Here is a 20,099-nt window from a genome sequence, read left to right on the forward strand (position 1 = left end):
TCCTGAGCTCCCTTTTAGGGTAAAGCATTCCTTCTTTCACCATTAAGTTTTGATTTCATTTCAGGTTTTTTTTTTTTGAAGATGCTTTTTATGCCTAATTGCTAAGAAATAGATGATGTCATTTATCATCAATTTTGAAATTTCAAACCAACATTGCATTTATGGAATAAATCCTATGTAGTCCTCATGTATTATTCCTTTAAACCATTGTTGGCATCAGTTTTTTAAGATTTTGTGAAGAATTTTTGCCTCTATATGTACATTAGAGGTGTTCATCATAGTTCATATATTGACTTGGGAAATGTTCTGTATTTAGTTTTCCAAAAGAGTTTGTGTAATATTGTTATTGTGTCTACATTAAATGGTAGAATTTATTATTGAACTCATCTAGTCCTGGAATGTTTTTGTATGAGTTTTTACTCATGTTTGTATAATAATTATAGATTTACAGAAGGGTTAGGTGGGTAGTGCAGAGAGTTGCCACGGGTTCTTCACTTAGCTTTCTGCAGTAATTCCTATATAACCATGGTGCATCTGTCTATAGTGATATCCCACCTTGCTTCTCTCTCCCTACTGCCCTCTCTGTTTGTCCTGAATGATCTGGCCAGATGTTTATCAAAGAACCAGGTTTGAGTTTTTTGGGGGATTTTTTTCCCAGTAACATTTTAAAGTTTTGTGTTAATGTAATAAGTGAAAACAAATGCAGCCACTGCTGTAGTTGGAATAATTTTAATCTAATAATTTTCAGTTGACTGTCTCATTTTGTGGTTTCTTCATTGAATGATTGTTTTATGCTTTTCAGTTGACCCATTTGTAGTACCTCCGGTTCAGAATATTAGTTTTCTTTATGGAATTCAACATTTAACTTGTGCTCTGGGATGGGATACTCGTCCAGTATTCTAAGGCTTAATTGCAGTTTTAAATACTTTGAGGAAGAACTTAGAGGAGTTAAGGCAAGATGATGTTTTCATGTTTATAAATTATGTAAATACATTTTAATAGACTGTTTGATTTTTTTCTTCAAAATGTTTTTGTCTTCACGAACTGGATTTTTTTTTTCACCTCCTTTAGAAGTTCTCTGTCTAGGAATATAAGAACCTTGTTTCCTTTGAATTTATGGTTTATACCTTATTTGTTACCTTCAGAAAAATGATAATTAAAATACTTAAAATATCTAAAAGTTTCCATTTTGAGAATGCTAAAATGGATTAAGGTTATATACCCTTGGCTTTAATAAAGATAATAATTTAAGAAATGTTATTTTTTTGATTGTTGTATTTCCCCTTTTCTATGTTTTTAAAAAATATTTTTCTGTGTTTTCTATGTTTTTATAAAATATTTTTTTAGTTGTAGATGGACACAGTACATTTACTTTATTTTTATGTGGTGCTGAGGATTGAACCCAGTGCCTCACTCTTGTGAGGCAAGCGCTCCACCACTGAGCCACAACCCCAGCCTCTATGGCAGTAGGTTTAAGATAAGTAATCGAAATACATAATTAAAATTTTCAGTGTTTTGAGTGAATAGTTCTCGCTATCCATCTCTCAGCATTCCTAATTAGCAGTAACCTAAATTCAAGTTGATTTGCACTTTTAGTTGTTTAAGATTTGATTATAAAGGTATTCATAGTCACTGGCAGTTTAGTTTTATTATCTCAGAGTTTAATGATTAGGAGAAAACTGCATTACTAAGGGTTATATAAGCCCTACTTTCTCAGAAAGTTTTAACACTTCAAAGAATTCAGGTAATTGTGGCCAATGGTAACTACCAATGAAGTAAAGACCAGATCTTGTATCATGGAATTCACCAATACTCATAAAATGTTATTCCTTTTGAAAAATGACTGACCCATGTTTATCCCACATGATTGCATGTATGGATGTGTGTTTTCTGGCTTTGTTTTTGTTTGATATAACCATTACTAATATATACTGGCTGTTTTATTTTCAGAAGGGGGCCATCTGGACCAAGATTTGGACCCAGAAATGATAAAATTAAGCAGTAAGTTCCTGAAATACTCATTTGTTTAAATGATTGCCATATTTCTATGTGAACTGGGGATGTTTTTGTAAACAAAGTTTTATTGGAATGCAGCCACGCCCATTTGTTTTTATATTGTCTGTAGCTGCCTCCTAGCTGTAATGGTGAAGTTAAGTAGTTGTGACAAAGGGTTGTGATAAAGAGTTACCTTATGACCCACAAAATCTAAACTATCTCGACCCCGAATGCAGACAATATAACTACTCGGTTATAGAAACCTAATTCTGTATATTTTCACAAAGTTACTTCTGAATTATAACTCAGCAAATGCAAAATTGATGGTTTCTCTTGGTTACTTTATGTCAAATCCATTGATTTAGCATAATCCAAAGGTCTCTCAGTTTTTTAATTTAAACTTGATTCCCATTATCAGAATCATAAAAGAGAATAGATTTTTTATGTATAGCAGCTTTTATTTACTTCCAAAAGTTTTTCATCTCTGTTACTTAAGCTAATCCATAAATTATCTTAGCTTTATGACTAGTTTTTAGTTTAAAACCTTTTCATGTATTCCTTGATAATAGAAGTATAACATGAATAACATGCTGTAATGAATGTATCTAATGTTAGAAAGATGTGGGCCTTGATGAATGGGAGAGGAAGGGATAGACCAGTGAGTCACTTGAGGCCAGGTCCTGGAAACTGACCACCCTGAAAGACCAAAGTGAATGACTCGGGTTCAGTATCTGAGAAAGGATAATAGCCACTGCCCTAATTCTGGTTATAGTTGAGAAGGTACCAAATGGAGTCTCTAAGTATTGGTGAAACAGTTGGACTTTAATCAGGTACCATTGATGTAAAGATATATATCCATACTTAGCCTAATTCTGACCTTACTGGGTTCTAAGATATAGAACCAAGGTACAAGCTAAGTATCCCTTATCTGAAATGCTTGGGTTCTGAAAGTTTCAGATTTCAGATTATTTCTAAATTTTGGAACAGTCGCATGTACTTAATGAAATATACTGAGAACAGAACTCAGGTCTAAACATGAAGTTAATTTGTATTTCTTACATACATAGTCTGAAGGTAATTTTATGCACTACATCTAGTGTGACTATTTTGACTACAACCCCTCACAGGAGGTAAGGAGGAATTTCCCACATGTGGCGTTATGTCAGCACTCCAGAAGCACTCTAAAGAGTTTGGAACACTTTGGATTTGAGATTTTCAGAATCATAGAATAGATTTTATATTTTTTAATGTATAGCAGCTTTTATTTATTAGGGATATTCAACCTGTACCAACATATTGAAAAGAGTAACAGACTGGTTGTATTAACTTTCTGTTGCTGTGTAACAAAATATGAAGAGCTTAGAAGCTTAAAACAACACATTTACCATCTCACAGTCTCCATGAGTCAGGAGTTCTTAGGTGTCCTCTGCTGTGGATTTCATAGCCTGCCATCAAGCCATCATTAGGTGTGTAGCTCACTTGAAGCTTATGACCAAGCTCAGGTGGTTATTGACAGAATTCACTTCCTTGCAGCTGTAAAACTCATGGTACTTGCTGCTTCTGGACCAGCAGAAGAGAGAATGTTTACTGCTTCCAGTCTCTGATTTGCCAGTAAAGATACAAGCTGCTTTTGGATTCAGGCCATTGATTACTTACGCAATAAGAAAGAGTAGCCAAAAATACCAGCTTCCAGGGTCATTGCCTCACACACCAAAAATGATACCAAACAAGAGGAGCTAGTGGCTGCAATACCATTTGTAGTATACCCTATTGCAAAGGAGCTATTTCTACACTGCAAGTAAGTGGTTTTTATAGTCTGCAGATAGAACCTGCAGAAAGTTTACGTCATCAGTTCCTGGGAATGATAAGAAACTCTTACAACAGTCCCCTAAGGCAGACATGGAGGTGAATGGGCGATGGCTTCATGAACCATTCAGTCAGGGTTCCAGGGGATTCACAAGTCATTCTGCCAAGACTCAGATGAACTGTGGTTCAAGCATAGGTGGCATATGTGGATGCTGCAAGGATGTCATTGTGCAATGGCTGAGCCATTGCCCTACACAGAGCCAGAGTGACTTTTGCGTCCACCCCCATGGTCGTGTTCTTTGTCCTGTTCTTTGTTCCCAGGGTGATTTCCTTTCACAGAGGATTATCCTTGTGCAGAATATGGCTCTTGGGTCTTTTGAGTATGATTTTCCAGCTGAACCCTAAAACCATTGTTATGTTAGTAACTATACCAAACACACATATATATTTAAACTACCACAATAACTGGGGATCACAGAATTATAGAACCAGATTTAGTTAGAAGTCAGTTTTGAAATGCATAGTAAACCTTGATGACCCAACATCATGAATGGGACATGACTCACCAGTGTGTCCAAGGTGGTGGACACAGCTTGACACACTGCTTACCCAAGAAAAATGCCCTGGTATTAGTTTAGCATCCAGAATTAGTCAGTCTTTAAAGATATGTAATCACCACTTAATTTGTAACATTTAGGGCATTTCTTGACTATATACATCAGCAACATTGTTGCTTTATTTGAATTTGGCCACTAATTATTAATGTTGATTGTAGATTAATACCATAAGAACTATAATGGTCATTTTTTAGGGAATATTTTTTGGGGAAAGATTTTTAAATATTCATGTCTATATAAAATTGCATTCTCTTTGGAATGTTTCCTTTGCTTTTAAATTCAATAATAACACTTCAAATGCTATTTTAGTGAATTGTAATTCTCTGTTACCTGTAGGGAATCTCCCAACTAGAGCCTTGGTCTAGCCAGCTTAACTTTTCTAAGATCCCCAGAGAATGGTTCCATGATATAATAGTTATATATATATGTAGTTACAAAAAATACAACATAATTTTAAAACTTCTTTTGTCAATAATACCTTAAAAGGCCACAAGATGGGGATGTTACTATGAAAATAAATATTTACAAAATAAGGGATGTGTGTGTGTGTGTGTGTGTGTGTGTGTGTGCGCGTGTACGTGCATGCGGCAGAGTGCAAATTTTTTTTCTTAATGGAAGAGCAGTGGCATTCATCACGCTTATGCAAGCAAGACAGATTATCATCTTCATTTTAAAGAAATACAAGGCTAAATACAAGAAAATACAAGGCTAAAGAGGCTTGCGAGGTGACTTCCACAGTCACATGCATAGCAAATGACAAGTTGAATTGCCAACTCAATTCTGAATGACTATAAAACCCACCATCTCTAGACTATACCACTACCGTCCCTGCTGATGATTAGATGAGAGAACACTTCAGGAATGCTGGTACTATCAGACTTGAAGGTTTAAAACAATATAAAGAACGGTTTTTCCTCTCTGTACCTCATCTTTTCCTGGATGTGTTCTCTTTTGGGTCCTTTCTTCTACAATATGACCCTACAGCCATGATGTAAGTCTCCTGCCTTTCTTTACAAACTTGCTTTTCCTTGAATTTGTGTTTCTTAATTTTGTGTTTCACCCACATCCAGTTAATCACTTAGTACTTAAAATATTCCCTCCTTTTAAATATAGTCCTTTAGCCTAGAACTTTCCCACTTTCTACCACCTTCTTTCCAGGGCATTCTTTGTACCTCAGGACTCAGCACCAGGATCCTGATGTCATCTCTGACTCAAGCTGAATTCTTCTAGGCTACATTAGTGATACTAAAGGTTTCCTTCCTTTATAGCACTTAATACGCGTTGGTATAATCACGGATGTCCGCTTTCCCCATTGAATTGTTATCATCCAAAGATAAGGCTCATGACCTTCCTGTGGGTATTCTTGAGGGAAAGCATGCCTTTTGAATAAATGTTTTTTGAATGAATGAAATATTTAGATTAGAAAGTATTTGTCAAATGCTTACTTTGTACCAGGTACATTTCACATGAGCTAGGAAATGAAAAGAGGAGCTGAGCAGTGTCTGCTTTTCTAGGATTTACAGCATATCGGAAAAAGTCCAATGTAAATAAGATAGAGGTTCATAACCAGCATGGAAACATAAGCAGTCTTGGGGAAGTGTTTTATCGCTGTTTTGCTAAAAATTATCCTTCATATTAAATAGTATTTTCTCCTACAAAAATTGTGTTCTATGTATGAAGGCATCTTGAAATATAGAAACACATGAGATTTTTCCAACCCTGAATAAAGGTTGCACAGTTTCTACATTTAGAGTGAGATTTATACCAGTGGATAGTAATCTATGAAGAAGAAAATATTCATTGATCACTTAATAAAATAGTTAAAATGTTAGAATAGTCCCATTAGAGTTGTATTACATGTATGCCATGTTCTTGAGGTAAGACTCCTAGGTAATCTAAGAATTAACCCAGAATTTTATGGGTTCTGTTCCAATTCTAATTCATCTGTGTGTCTGTGGAGTCTTTTACTTATGGAGATCCTGGGACCATAGCTTTTTCTTCAGGTTTTTGGTTTTATTTTAAAAACAAAAACGTGTAGTGTAGGTATATTAATATCCATAATAGCAATAATCTGTTCATTCCATCTCTCCACACTGCCTTACTTTACCCTGTTAACTATCATTGCTTGTTTTAAGATAGGAAAACAAAAATACCTGGGAGTTTCAAGATTGGTCCATGAAGAACATTGGATTTGCTTCAATTTTATAGTTAATTGTAATCACTGCTTTATATCTCTTTTCAAATAACTAGGTATGCTTTGCAAGATTCATACTCAAATTATGCACTTACTCAGCAAATATTTACTCTACCCCAAGCACCATTGTAGGTACTGTGGTTATGTAAGTGGACAAAACAGTCAAGGTCCCTGTATTCTTTGAGCTTGCCTTACAGTGGGGAGAGGCAGAAAATAAGCATGTACGGAAGTAGGTACATGCACTTACTGTTAAATGCTGTAAATAAAACAAGAGTAATGGGATTGAGCAGGCTGTTTGAATGCACTGCCTTCATTGCCCATTTAAACATAAATTCTCTGAGGGACAGAATTGTTTTGTTCTTTGTTGTTTTCTCAGTACCTAAAATAGTAACATAATAGGTGCTCATTAATTATTTGTTGAGTAACTTGATTCATTGTGTAAGTATGCCATTGTTATTCTATAAGATACGCATCTTTAGCTCTCTGCTTAGATAATTAGGAGTTGCATCAAGACATCTAAGAGACTGGGGGCTTTTTCAGATCTGTTTGGGCAGAAGAGAATTCTTCATGTCCCTGCTTGATTGAGCTTCAGCCTTACAGCCTTCAGTGGAATATTGTGCGGGAGGCACAGAACTTTGGGAAGCTGAGTGCTTCCTGAAGCCTGTGCGAGGATAATCAGTGGCTCACACAACACTCCACATGGGAAGGAGGTAGTCTTCCGGCATAAAGAGTTCCTTCGAATACACCTGTGTCTAAATGGGCCTTCATTCTGTTTTTAAAGTGAATGTTTTAAAGAAATATTTAAGTGTTAGGGAAAGGCTGGAACTCTTAAAAATTACACATGACCATGCCTCACCCCAACTCTCATTTAGTTTGGAGGATAGAGTCGGGTAGACAGAAGACAAGTGTTTTGTGAAAATTTTTCAGAAGTTCCCCAGGTAGATAACTTATTATTCATATGTAGTGGAAAACTGATTATTCATATGTAGAATGAGACTATATATATCCTTATTTCTCACCTTGCATAAAAGTCAACCCAAAATGGATCAAAGACCTAGGAATTAACAAACTATGTAACTCCTAGAAGCAAATGTAAAGTCAGCACTCCAGGATATAGGCATAGGCAAGAACTTTCTCAGTAAGATCCCTAAAGCTCAGGAAACAATGCCAAGAGTTAATAAATGGGATGCCATCAAATTAAAAAGCTTCTGCGCAGCAAAGGAAATAAGAAAATGAAGAGAGAAACTACAGAATGGGAGAAAAATCTTTGCTACCTACTCTTCTGACAGGATTGATATCCAGAATATAAGAAAACTCAAAAAACTTAACACCAAAAAATATATATAAATGGGCAAATGAATTAAACAGATACTTCTCAAAATAAATAAATGGCCAACGAATATATGAAAAATGTTTCAACATTATTAACAGTTAAGGAAATGTAAATCAAAACTACACTGGGATTTCATCTCCAGTCAGAATGGCAGTCATCAATAATCCAATAACGTTGAAGAAGATGTGGAGAAAAAGGAACACTTACACACTGTTGGTGGCATTGTAAGTTAGTACAACCACTGTGGAAATCAATTATGATGTTCCTCAGGAGACTAGAAAAGGAGCCGCTACATGACCCAGCCATATCACTCTTCAGTATTGATCCTAAAGAATTTAAGTCAGCGTACTATAGTGACACATGCATAGCCATGTTTATAGCAGTGCAGTTCACAATAACCAAACTATGGAACTAGCCTAGGTGTCCATTAGTAGAAACAGGTTTTATTCAACCATAGAGAAGAATGAAATTATGTAATTTGCAGGAAAATGGTTGGAACTTGGGGACATTGTTTGGCAAAATAAGCCAAACTAAGAAAGTGAAGTGTCATGTATTCTCTCATATGTGAAAGCTAGAGAGAAGGGGGAAATATGTTGGGGGAAGGGATCTTATGAAAATGGAAGGGAGATCTTGAGAACAGAGGAAAGGGACCAGCGGAAGGGAGAAGGGACGAGAAATGATACTAGGTAAATTATATTGTTTTATTTTATGCATGTGCTTATATGTAATAACAAATCCCACTGTTATATACAACTATAATGCACCAGTTAAAAAAAAAATGGAAAGTTCCCATTCTCCAACTGGAAACACAATTACATTTCCTTATTTAAATATACATATTAAATACTTAGTTGATAATAATCTAATGCACTTTAAACAATTTTTGAGTTATAAGAGCCATCAGTTCACTTTATTTCTCCTTTTAAATATTTCATTGTCATGACATTTCATAAATTAAGATAATGCTTTGTCTAGTGGTTGGAGCACTGAGTGATAGTAGGTTGTTGACTATTCTTAAAGTTAACTTTTAAGTTGGGTTTTCAGTTGAAATTAGGTTAGAATAGGCCCCTATCACCTACTATAAAGAAGGAAAACATTTTTGTTTTGAGGAGACACAAAGAAATTTTCATTTTTGCTTTCTGGTGAGTGCTTCAGAACATTCCTGGGTATCCACAATTGTCTTAAACCCTGTTACATTTTAAAGAAACTGATGAGCAGTGAAGTGTTACATTCATTGAGCAGCAGTATCTCCTAGGGTATACCTTTCATTTCCATTTTGGAAACTTCTAACACACCTGGGCAAACACCTTTGTCAGCCTTTGTGTATGAAACACAGCAAAGGTAGGTTATGACTATGTTTACATGCTGCTTCAGCAGAAAATGAAACCTTAGAGTCAAGCTGTTTGGTTAAGTTTTGCAGTTAATGTGCATTCTGACAGTACATTTAATTTGCTTATAGATTACATTATTAGTCAAAGGAATGGCTAAACGCTCAGTTAAATATCACTTTAATTTATATCATGATTTCGTTAATTATCTGCATACTTAAGGCCACAGAGGAAAGAGCATTGCTTACTAAAATTTTATAGTGAAAATAATTCTCTTAGAATGTGCTATTCTCTGTTGTCTAATACAAGTTTCAAAACTATAAACATTCTTAAAAGAATATTTATCTTTTTTTAAACTAGTGTTCAGAATCAAGTGGATGAAGTTATTGATGTCATGCAAGAAAATATTACAAAGGTAATTGAAAGAGGGGAGAGACTAGATGAACTGCAGGACAAATCAGGTACAGCTACTTCATATTTCCTGGTATTATTGATCTGTGTTTTACCAATTTTTGTCTTTCCCCTCTAGTCTAGCCAGTATTTAGGAATCTTGGCTTAGGAATTGGTGTTTGAATTTTAGAAGTATGACCTTTGTGGTTTAATTTTTGCTCCCTTTACTTTGAATCATCTCATCTTATTGTATTATTTCCTTACTGTTCAGTTGAGAATGGAGAATTTAAAATTCTTGTTGAAACCTGAAGAGTTGAGCTACATTTTTCTTTTGCCCCAGTATGTGGATATGCTTTGTTTCTCATAATCTCAAGGCATAAAGATCTGATCACTTTTTTCCAACACTTTTTCAAACTTATCTGATGTTTTTATTTTATGGTAACTTAGTAACCTTTACTGACAGATGTTACCTCCATCCTAACAGTTCCTAGCACACACTAGGCTCTCAAATATTGTTTGGTGAATAGCAGAATACCTGGTTATTTATGCCTTCTCTGGTAACTTAGTAGCCTTTCTTTACTGACAGATGTTAGTCTTTGTACTTCTAACAGTTCCTGGCACATTAGTCACTGAAGTTGTTTGGTGAATGGCTGGATACCTAATTAATTATTGACAGACTTGCTTGACCAAAAGACTTGCTTAGTTACTTTAAAATTTATATCATTTTCCCTCAAAATCAATCACTTTTCTACAAATCTTTCTTCATTTGTAATTTTTTCTTAGAGATGCGACAAGTGTTTTTTGTTTTGTTTTGATTTTTCTGGTGCTGGGGATTGAGCCTGGGGCCTTATGAATGCCAAGCAGGTGGGTGCTCTACCACTGAGCTGTATCCGCAATGCCTAGTATTTGTTTTCTTAAGGAGTATTTTCTCACCAGAATTTATAGATTTTTTTTATAAGCATCTGGTCCCTGGGAAAGCTTTTCTCATCTCATAGTAAAAATAAATTGAGCTAACCAACCTGCAACTATGTTTTGCTTTTTAGTTTTGTTTTAACTAAGGAGAACGGTGGAATTTGTGGGTGGAGGATGTTTTCATGCTTAAAAGGGAACAAATTTACAGAAGTAGAAATTAATATTTTCTTGTCTTTGTGTGACTAGATAAAAGAATCCTGTTATGTCGTTTAATCCTTCTCTCCATCCTCTGTGTGATATAGAAAGCTTATCGGATAATGCAACTGCTTTTAGCAACAGAGCCAAACAACTTCGAAGGCAAATGTGGTGGCGTGGATGCAAAGTAAGTGAATTAGAAGACACTGGCCAGACTGGCCAGCCTCCCAAGTGGTAGTCCAAGACAGGAAGGAGAGGGGCCTGTGCAGGCTGAGCTCTGTGAGGACAGGGACTGTAACTGTCTCGCTTATTACTGTTCATCTGAACCTGGACATGGAAGGAACTTGGTAAATATTGCTGAATCAATGAATTCTTTGGGGGCAGGGAATAAGTAAAGGAATCAAGCAGTATCTACAAGGATGTTTTCATAGATTTCTTCATGAAAATAATCTACATTTTATTAATAATTAACTACCTCTAAACTTAATTATAACATTTTCTCATAATTTATTATTAGTGCTTTTTGGAGCAACCTGTAGCATTATGTAGATATTATAAAAATAAAATGGAAGCAGAAAAAAATACGATTTTTTGAGAAGAGGAAAAACTAAAAGGGGTTTATCAGAATCTCTCACAACAAATGGGATTAAGGAAAGAAAACCCCATTATTCAAAGAAATAAGAATAAAGAAAATTTTCTTAAATGTTCAGCCATGTCCTGGGAAGCAACATATGACTCGAAGTCAGACAACCTATTTTGTTTGCCTTTCTTCCACTTACAAGCATGTAGCTTAGCCCTGTGACCCTAGCCCCTTAACCTGGGACAATGGGACAGTGATGACTTATTCTTAAAATGGGGCATGATAAACATGGCCAGGATACTTCCTTCCTCCCTGGATAAACAAATAACAACAAAAAAATTTAACAAGGAAAAGACTGGAATCCCTATATACTATTATATTCCTGCAGATCATTTTATAGAAGTGAATTCACCTCTTAAGAAAGGCTACTACTTAATGAACAGAAAACTGTTCATTTAGGTGTTTTAAAAATCAGTATCAATATTTCCATTTAAAATTTTTTCTAAAGTTAACTAAGCCTAACTTACATTTATATTAACAGGGCAAATTAATGAGTATTTTGGGCAAAGTGGAAAAACTACCAATAAAATTCCAAATTTCTTTAGAAAATTTTTCAGGTTAGATACAGGATTAAAACACTTTTTGGGCCAGGGGTTGTGGCTCAGAGGTAGAATGCTTGCCTAGCATGCGTGAGACACTGGGTTCAATCCTTATCACCCCATAAAAATAAATAAATAAATTATTGTAGCATTCCATTATTGTGTCCATTTACAGCTGAAAACAATATTAAAAAAAAAAAAAAACTTTAGTTTTTAGTACAGTGTGGACCCAGATACCTGCTGAAAATATAGTTCCTATCTCCATTAGTTCTGAATCTGTTTCTACATTTTTTGGTTATTATAATGAATAATTTTAATAGGCACTGATCTCCAAATTGCTGAGCCATGTATTCCCTGGTTCACTTTGTTTACTGTCATGAATGGAATGCCACAGACATGTCACCATTAATTCTATTTTTAGAAACATTATCTCTGTTTCTATTTGTGATACTCATTGGACTGTTTATCTGTTTATGATAACTGGGTGTCTTCTTTCTGAGTGAACCGTTTTTAATCAACTATTTATAAAAATGATAAAAATAAGAGTTCATCAAAGAAATGAAATTTAAAATTTATGCATTTTAGGATTAAATGATGAACTTGACAGTTTTATATAGAAAGATAACATGAGCTTCAAGTGTCAAGTAGCTGACTGGGAATTGATTTAAGGTTTCTCCTCTTGATTGTGAAACTGATACCAAATACTCTTAGGCTGTTCATGAAGAATCTATTTTCTTTGAAATAGAAATTAAGGCACCATGAAGAAAGTGAGGGAAGATAACACCAATGGTACTCACCTATACTTTGAGAATATGTACTGTAAATATACTGCTTTCCAAAATTCCAGTTACCCACAGTCAGCTGTGGTCCAAAAATGTTAACATTTGTCTCAACTCTTTCAAGAGAGAGATACTGAATTCACATGACTTTTACTACAAATAAATTGTTTATAGTTCTGTTTTTTAATTGGTTTTTTTAGTTGTTAATCTCTTACTGTACTCATGCATACTTAGGTTTGCATGTTTAGGAGAAAACAGTGTATCTAGGACTGACTCTCCATGGTTTCAGGCATCCAGTGGGATCACATTCACAAGAACGTATTCCCCTCAGATAAGGGAAGACCACTGGTTATTGACTGTCCGTGCTGGCTGTCACATCCTGACTCTCGGACAGAGTTGCTAAAATATCGTACGCTTTTCCTGGCCTCATTAGAGACAAGCATGTGACACATAGACAGAGGGTCCAGACCCTGTATATTGTGCAGCACAGCCTTGAAAAATATAAAAGCCTTCAGATTTGGGGGAACTCAAATTATTTATCAAAGAATGCAAAACAGCCATCAAGTTCATGTTAGAAACAAATTAAAATCTTTCAAGAAATGTGCCTGTTCCTTAATGAGTTAGAGTAACATGGCAGATAACAGAACATAGTCCTGGCTTTTAGGCTTTATAAATGAATCAGACAGTATCTTTCATGTGTCTTTTTGTGTGTTATAGATAAAAGCCATCATGGCTTTGGTTGCTGTCATCCTTTTGCTAGTGATTATCAGTAAGTATTTACTAGATTATTACTTCTTGGGGTTATTATTTGTTTTGAAGGTCAATTAATTCCCTTTTATTTTCAGTTTACCTAGTGTGTCTAATGTCAGGACTGAGTGATTTGCTTAACTGAGTCCTTATCTGTGAATCTCTAAAAATGTTCTAATGTGTTTGTGAATATACAGATGTACATTTCTACAGGGAGAGAGGCAGAGTCTCAAAGGGAAGCCCTCTCTGACCCCTCATTACCACCCCAACATGCAGGGCTGAGTGACTTGTTCAAGGCCAGGTCTGGTTCCTGTTCACTTAGGATGAAATCATCACCTTCTGTTTACTGTTAGCTTTCAGGTATGTCAGTTAGCAGCTGGCAGTTGTTTTTAAAGGATAGATCCAGTTAAATTCTCCAGATGATGCATCTTTAGTTTTGTTTGGTTGTGGATTTGAACTGAACTACAGTCCGTAAAGCATAACTCCTTTTGCTCCTTTTTTCCTTAATACTGTTTTTAAGGTCAAGTCATTTTTTAGTATCTACTTTTCTTTAAGCCCTCTTTACCTATGTTCACAGAGATTTTATTAAGATTTTATTCAGTAGGTCTTGAAAGTACCTCAGAATAAACATGTGAAAATGTTAATGAGGCTATTCTCCTTTTAAACAGAAAAAAACTTTTGTTACTAAGAAATACAGTTGTCTCATCTCTCCTGTTGGTGCAGCCCTGTAATTGCAACTGAAGCAGGAGGATCAAGTTCAAAGCCAGCCTTAGCAATTTAGACCTTCAGCAACTTAGTGAGACCCTGTCTCAAAATAAAAAGGGCTGAGGATGTAACTTAGTGGTAAAGTACCCAGGGTTAAATCCCCAGGACCAAAAAAAGAAAAGAAAATACAGTTTTCTCTTTAGTTGTGAATTCTGGGTTTGTGCAATAAGCTGAAACTTATTTGTGATCCCCAAATCAATGCTCATGTTGCTTTTTTACTGTCATTAGCAGATATTTTCTTTGAATCTTCTGCATGAGGGTCTCCAACTGAGGTCAGACGAGGCCATCTCTTCTGCCTTCTTTCAACTTTCATTACATAATAAGTAGCCTTTCTATACTCTACAAGTGCCCCATTTTTCACATTTTTGTGCTTTTTGTTGGTGGTTTTGTGGTTTTAAATGCCCCTGGCCCCAGTTCTGAAGTACTCGCTAGTATAGTAAGTACATGAAGGCCATACTGTGCCCCAAGAGAAAGCCACATGTTGGGCAGTCTTTGTTCAGCATGATCTGGTGCTGTCAGCCTTGAGTTCAGTGTCATTGGATCAACAATGCATAATAAATGTCTTTCTACAGAAAACAAGGTGATGTATCAGTTTGTTGACAAAAATGTAGCCAGAGCCTCATAAGAACTTGGGACTGTGTTTTCCCTGGGAGCTGTGATTCAGTGTTCACTAATTCAGTGTTTATGTTAACTTTATAGAACATCACTGTATCAAATAGCAAGAGTCAGCCACATATGGTAATCAACGTGTAAAATGAGGAATAATGTAAAGAAGGAAATAAAATAATCTTAACCACACAGAGATAGCTACTTATTACTAAAACTATAGTATATATTTCTGATCTTTTCCTATTTATGTAAGCATGTTCTTCAGAAACTCAGATATTGTAAATATTTCCTAATAAATATACTGTGAACATTTTCCCATGTCATTAAATATGTTTGTGATATTTTGGCAGCAGCATGCTATTATTATGCCATAATTTGATCAAAATGCTTGTGTTGGACATTTGGGTTATTTTGTGATATTCTTGTATTTTATTTCTTATTATTTGTTAACTTGGATAAAAGTTCAGCCCTTGTTTACCCCTTTCTGAAAGTAGACGTAACTACATTTAGGAATATTGCTTCTAATAACATATGAAACTGATTTTGATCTTTTTTTATTTCTTTCTCTTACAGTTCTTATAGTTGTGAAATACCGTACTTGATTTGATGGCAGAGATCTTCATTAAACAAGATCTGGGACAATAATAATAATAATAAAAGATCGCTGTATAATTTAAATGAAATATATGTATATAACTTCCAAAACTTCTTTCCAAGAAACTAAGAGGCAGGTATCACTTCAAATTGGAGCATTGAGAATGTTGAATTAACTTCTTCCCTTCTAACAAAATGTGCTTATAATAATTATGTGTAACACAAAGTAACTATATTCTAAGGATCTAATTTGAAACTCGATACTTGCCAGTTCATTATTTGTGTATATAGTTAAATACTGATGGCAGTGTTTCATACTAGTGTTTTAGTGGCACAAGGACTTGGATTAGTGCATGGAGATGAGGTCAGGAAGCCTGTGTAGCATACCAGACTAATAAGCTAAGAGATGCACAACCATCAACATTTGCAAGAATATCATTCTTTTCATATTACAGTTGCTTTGAAAGCAGTTTCCACATGTTTACGGGTGTTAACAAAAGCTAAATGTTGTAAATGTTTCTGCCTTCAGCTATAACTAAGAACATTCCAGTAAACCTACTTCCAGTTGTACAAGGGAATGGATTATGGAAATGGAAGTTTTAAACAGGAAAGAGCATAGTATGGCACCATAATCTGGAGACAATAAAATTATTGAAGAATGTTGTTGAAGTGTTTGAAAATGACCAATATTTATAGCTTTGAGTCATGGTCCAGTCAGTTGTAAAACTCCAGTAAGAAGGGACCAGTCCTAGTATGGGTAAATAAAATCCACAGGTAACTTTTTCCTTAATTTTACTTCTTTTAGTTTTTCTCTTTAACTTTTACCCTTTTGCCTGAAATGCTAAGCTTAGCCCAGTCCCTGTTCTGGCTTTCATGTCTGTGTTCTCTGATTATACTCGCAGAGCCAGACCTTGCACAGTCTAGTGTCAGAACAGGGTAAGTAGTAAAAACTGGGGGAACAGGTTCCTCTGTAGACTGCCAGTCGGCAACCAAGTGCTGCGGCATCACCATTAACCTCGCCTGTTCTTATGGTGGTTAAATATATTAATTTTAAAATGCACTGACTTCCTTGTACTGTTTAAACAGGTGAAGAGAAGATGCATGCACATGGGCGTCCTTGGTTGGAGGGGGCAGAAATAGGTTCATGGAAATGACCAGTATTTAAAGGGGGAAGTAATGATCTGGTTTAACAGATTTCATTTCTTTGGTCATTTTAATTCAAAATGTCCCAAACATAGAATGTATTTGTTTGATTAATTCTACATTATTAGTACCAGGAGGCAAAATATTCTATTTAGAATAGAAAGAAATTTGGAGAAAGTAGATTAAAAAATACTCAGGACACTTTCAAGTTACAAAGATCTCAATATAATTGCTAAATTTCATAATTTTCATAGAACATTGGAAAAGAGATCTAGTCTTACAGACTGCTGGGTGTTGTCTCTGGGGTCTCCTTCTCTAGGTGTCAATTATATAAACAACATCTGAACTGCTAGTACATTCTTTGACAAAGGAGGGTACCCAAAAAATGAGCATTTTTAGACTTTCAGTAGCTAATAGTTCAGGAATGGAAATGTTTTAACTGAATTGGCAGAATCAGTCCTGATATATGTATGTATGTTTTTTATTTAGATTGGAACATACTTATAAATGGTTAATTTTCCATTAGTTGGTGTAGAAATCTGATTTCTTTAGAATATATATTGGCAAAGATGAAGATTATTTCTTAAAAAGACCACATTTCTAGTGTTTCTTTTGGTAAAGTATGCCACTTTCAAAGAAATAATTATTAAAATAAAATTATTTTTAAGATTTTTAAACAAAAATAAAGGAAATATTTATATGACAATATTGTATATATGCAGTTGTCTTTGTATTTAAATATATTGCTGCTGGGAATACCGGTGGTAGACATGTGACTCTGGGAACTTGGCAGTATAGAGGCTTGGTTCACAATTTATCATTTTGTCTGTCCTGGTGTTGATTAATCCTGAAACCCTAAAAAGCCTGGCATGTTTGTGACATTTTTATGGTAACATTGGAAACAGAGCTGTTTTAAGATCAAAAAACAAAACAGTTCAAATTGATGTCAGACCTACCTTCATTCCTGCCCTTAATCACTCTTTTTCTCATTCAGCTCAGATCATCTTGTACTTGAAAAAATGAAGTTTTACCACCATCAAAACTGTCATTATTTAAAACAGTGAAGATCAACAGAAAAATTCAAATAGCTTTGTAAAAAGTGGTTGATACCCAGTGAAGTCAGGTCGCAGTTTTTGTGTGTGAAACATGCCCTTGTGACCTGTGTTTAACTGCAGAATTGTCTTTCAGCAGTTTTGTGATCATAGTACTCACGGGTCCTTGTCCTGATTTTCAGTCGGTAATAGATGTGGACTTTCGACTCCTCTGTCCTAGCAGAGTTCACTAGGAAATGCCCTAAGATGTTACAGACCGGGAGATGGCTTTGTTAAAGGGACGTTCAATTGTGAAACCATGGAAGGAGGCCACTTAGTACACACCGGGATGGAAGTACCTCGCAGTAGCTCCCTGTACTCCTGCTGGTGCAGTCTTTCTGTGCATTTCTGTATGCTGCATTAGAAAATTATAGTGTTGCCATTTTTATTAACAAAAATTGGCATCTTCGAATCCTGTGTGGCATGCGTGTCCTTTGAGTGCTTCTGTGTGCATAGACCAAGCTCTCGCGTTGCCAGCACCTTCTTCAGCTGGCTCCATGTGCTGTCAGCATTGTCACCCACCCCTGCTCTGAGTCCATGTCTGTATCTACACGGTGGTTGAAAATATGCAAGAAATTGTGTTTCCATGTTGAGAACATGTGCCACTAAATGGCTTTAATTGTATCGTATCCGAGTCTCATTCAGTCCTGTTCTGGTAATCTGATTTTGTCTTCACACGGAAATGTGCTTGGAGGCTGTGATCACGTCAGTGCCGGAAATGGCCACAAAGCAATTCAAAGACAGTGGCTCCTCAGAGGCTGACGGGTGCTGTACGCCGTGATCCCTGCGTAGGTGCTTTGTCTATGTTATAGACAGAATGACCCCACCCCTTAGGATGCAGGGTGTGGGCAGGCAGGTTTGTGTTTTGGTTTTGGTTTGTTCTTTTGAGGTGGGGTCTTGCTACGTTGCCCACACTAGGCTCAGACTCTTGCCTGAGCCTCCAGAGTAGCCAGGACTATGGATCTGTGCCACATACCTGGCTTTCTGAGTTTAATGTTAGTCTTACTCCATCTTTGCTTTTGTTTTTCCTGGTTTTCTTGTTTTTCTGTTTTCTGTCCCCCTAGGAATCAGTTAGAATGAGGAACATGGACATGAACTCTGATTCTAGCTGCTTAGAACACATGAGTAGGAATTAAAAGGAAAGCCTGACCGACCCAGTGTTAGTGGATCAACAAGCTAGAGAGCAGGGACCACACCCTGCTCCTGTCCCCAGCCCTCCACACAGTGCTGTGTGCCTGGCAGGGGCTGGAGGACTGTGTTGCATGGATATGCCTTGAAAGTCACGAAGACCCCAGCATGCTGGTGTGTAAGTGAGAGCCGACTTCCCCAGGTTCACTGGAGAGGGGACGTGGTTGACGTAATGGGACCTTCAGCTTTACCTAGAAGTCATAGTTCTTAACACTGACTGAGTATAGAAAATTCTGATTTTACAATATTCTGTTAGATTCTTTTCATTTGAAATCAAGTCACGTATTAATTACTGTATGGCTACAAAGTAAATTGCATAAATCAAGAGATTTTAGTCAGTAAAATGTCAAAAACCAAACTAAGAAAATTGAAGCACTTAATCTTGTACCTGGGTGTATGTCATCATTTACCTTCCACACTCTGTAACTTACTCATTTGCTAAGTGCCTTTGACATTTAAGATGCATGCTGGGAGACAAGCAGATGTAAACGTCGTGTGCCCTGCTCTTGAGCCTCTTGATTCCTCATAACCATTTTTTCCCAGTGTTGCAAAGTTTGGTCCTGTGTGCGCTTATAAGATATGTATTTGTAGCCTCTCCCTAGTGAACAGTGAAATAAACTATTTCATAGAAAATGAAATTAAACACTTTGACTTATTCAGTGTGTTACCTGTTATTTTAAAGCACAGCTTATTTAGCGGTAACATCTGCAATAATCACCCCTGGCTTCGTTCATCCTGATTTCCCAATAAAATACATGGAGGAAAATTAAGAAAAAGAAGAGATATTCTTTCACCAAAAACTATGCCCAGCGTACAACCTAATAATGAAATCTAGGAGGAATTTCTCAGTGTAGTCACTGAGTCTCAATTGTGGGGGCAGAAATTGACGGAATACTCAAGCTTTATCTCATGACATCTATTTGAAAGAGGAGAAGGTGGACAAACTTATCTTAAATGTATATGTCCCAAGCAGAAAACTTGGCACCTGTCCCTCAGCTGCATAGTTCTGCTTTCAAAATAAGCCAGAAATTACTCATTCCCTCCAACCTCCCTCTGTGTCTTTTTAGTACTTCAAAAGAGCATAGGGGGTGATATCGGGGCACATTGTATGAGGTGTACAGTCTCTACAAAATGCTGTGGGCAGGACTGGAGACAAGGAGGCACACATAAGTGCGTTCTGAGTGCTAATATTAAGTCACAGGCAGCCGTTGAGCATGCAAAAGAACGGCCATTC

At 36.1% G+C, this 20,099-nt stretch overlaps 1 protein-coding gene across 3 annotated transcripts in view; it reads left to right on the forward strand.

Annotated features, from left to right (window-relative positions):
• Vamp4 (vesicle associated membrane protein 4) overlaps nt 1–19,493 on the forward strand; it is a 32,020-nt gene extending 12,527 nt beyond the window's left edge. For all 3 annotated transcript variants that reach the window (XM_047520591.1, XM_047520589.1, XM_047520590.1), the window contains exons 4-8: nt 1,951–2,001; nt 9,634–9,734; nt 10,878–10,957; nt 13,446–13,497; nt 15,423–19,493. In XM_047520591.1, the coding sequence (XP_047376547.1) occupies nt 1,951–2,001; nt 9,634–9,734; nt 10,878–10,957; nt 13,446–13,497; nt 15,423–15,451 (313 nt within the window). In that variant the 3' untranslated portion in view covers nt 15,452–19,493. The remainder of the gene's footprint in view (nt 1–1,950; nt 2,002–9,633; nt 9,735–10,877; nt 10,958–13,445; nt 13,498–15,422) is intronic.
• Nucleotides 19,494–20,099: the final 606 nt, after the last annotated feature.

This window comes from Sciurus carolinensis, chromosome 12, assembly GCF_902686445.1.
Source record: "Sciurus carolinensis chromosome 12, mSciCar1.2, whole genome shotgun sequence".
In the NCBI taxonomy this organism is placed as follows: domain Eukaryota; kingdom Metazoa; phylum Chordata; class Mammalia; order Rodentia; family Sciuridae; genus Sciurus; species Sciurus carolinensis.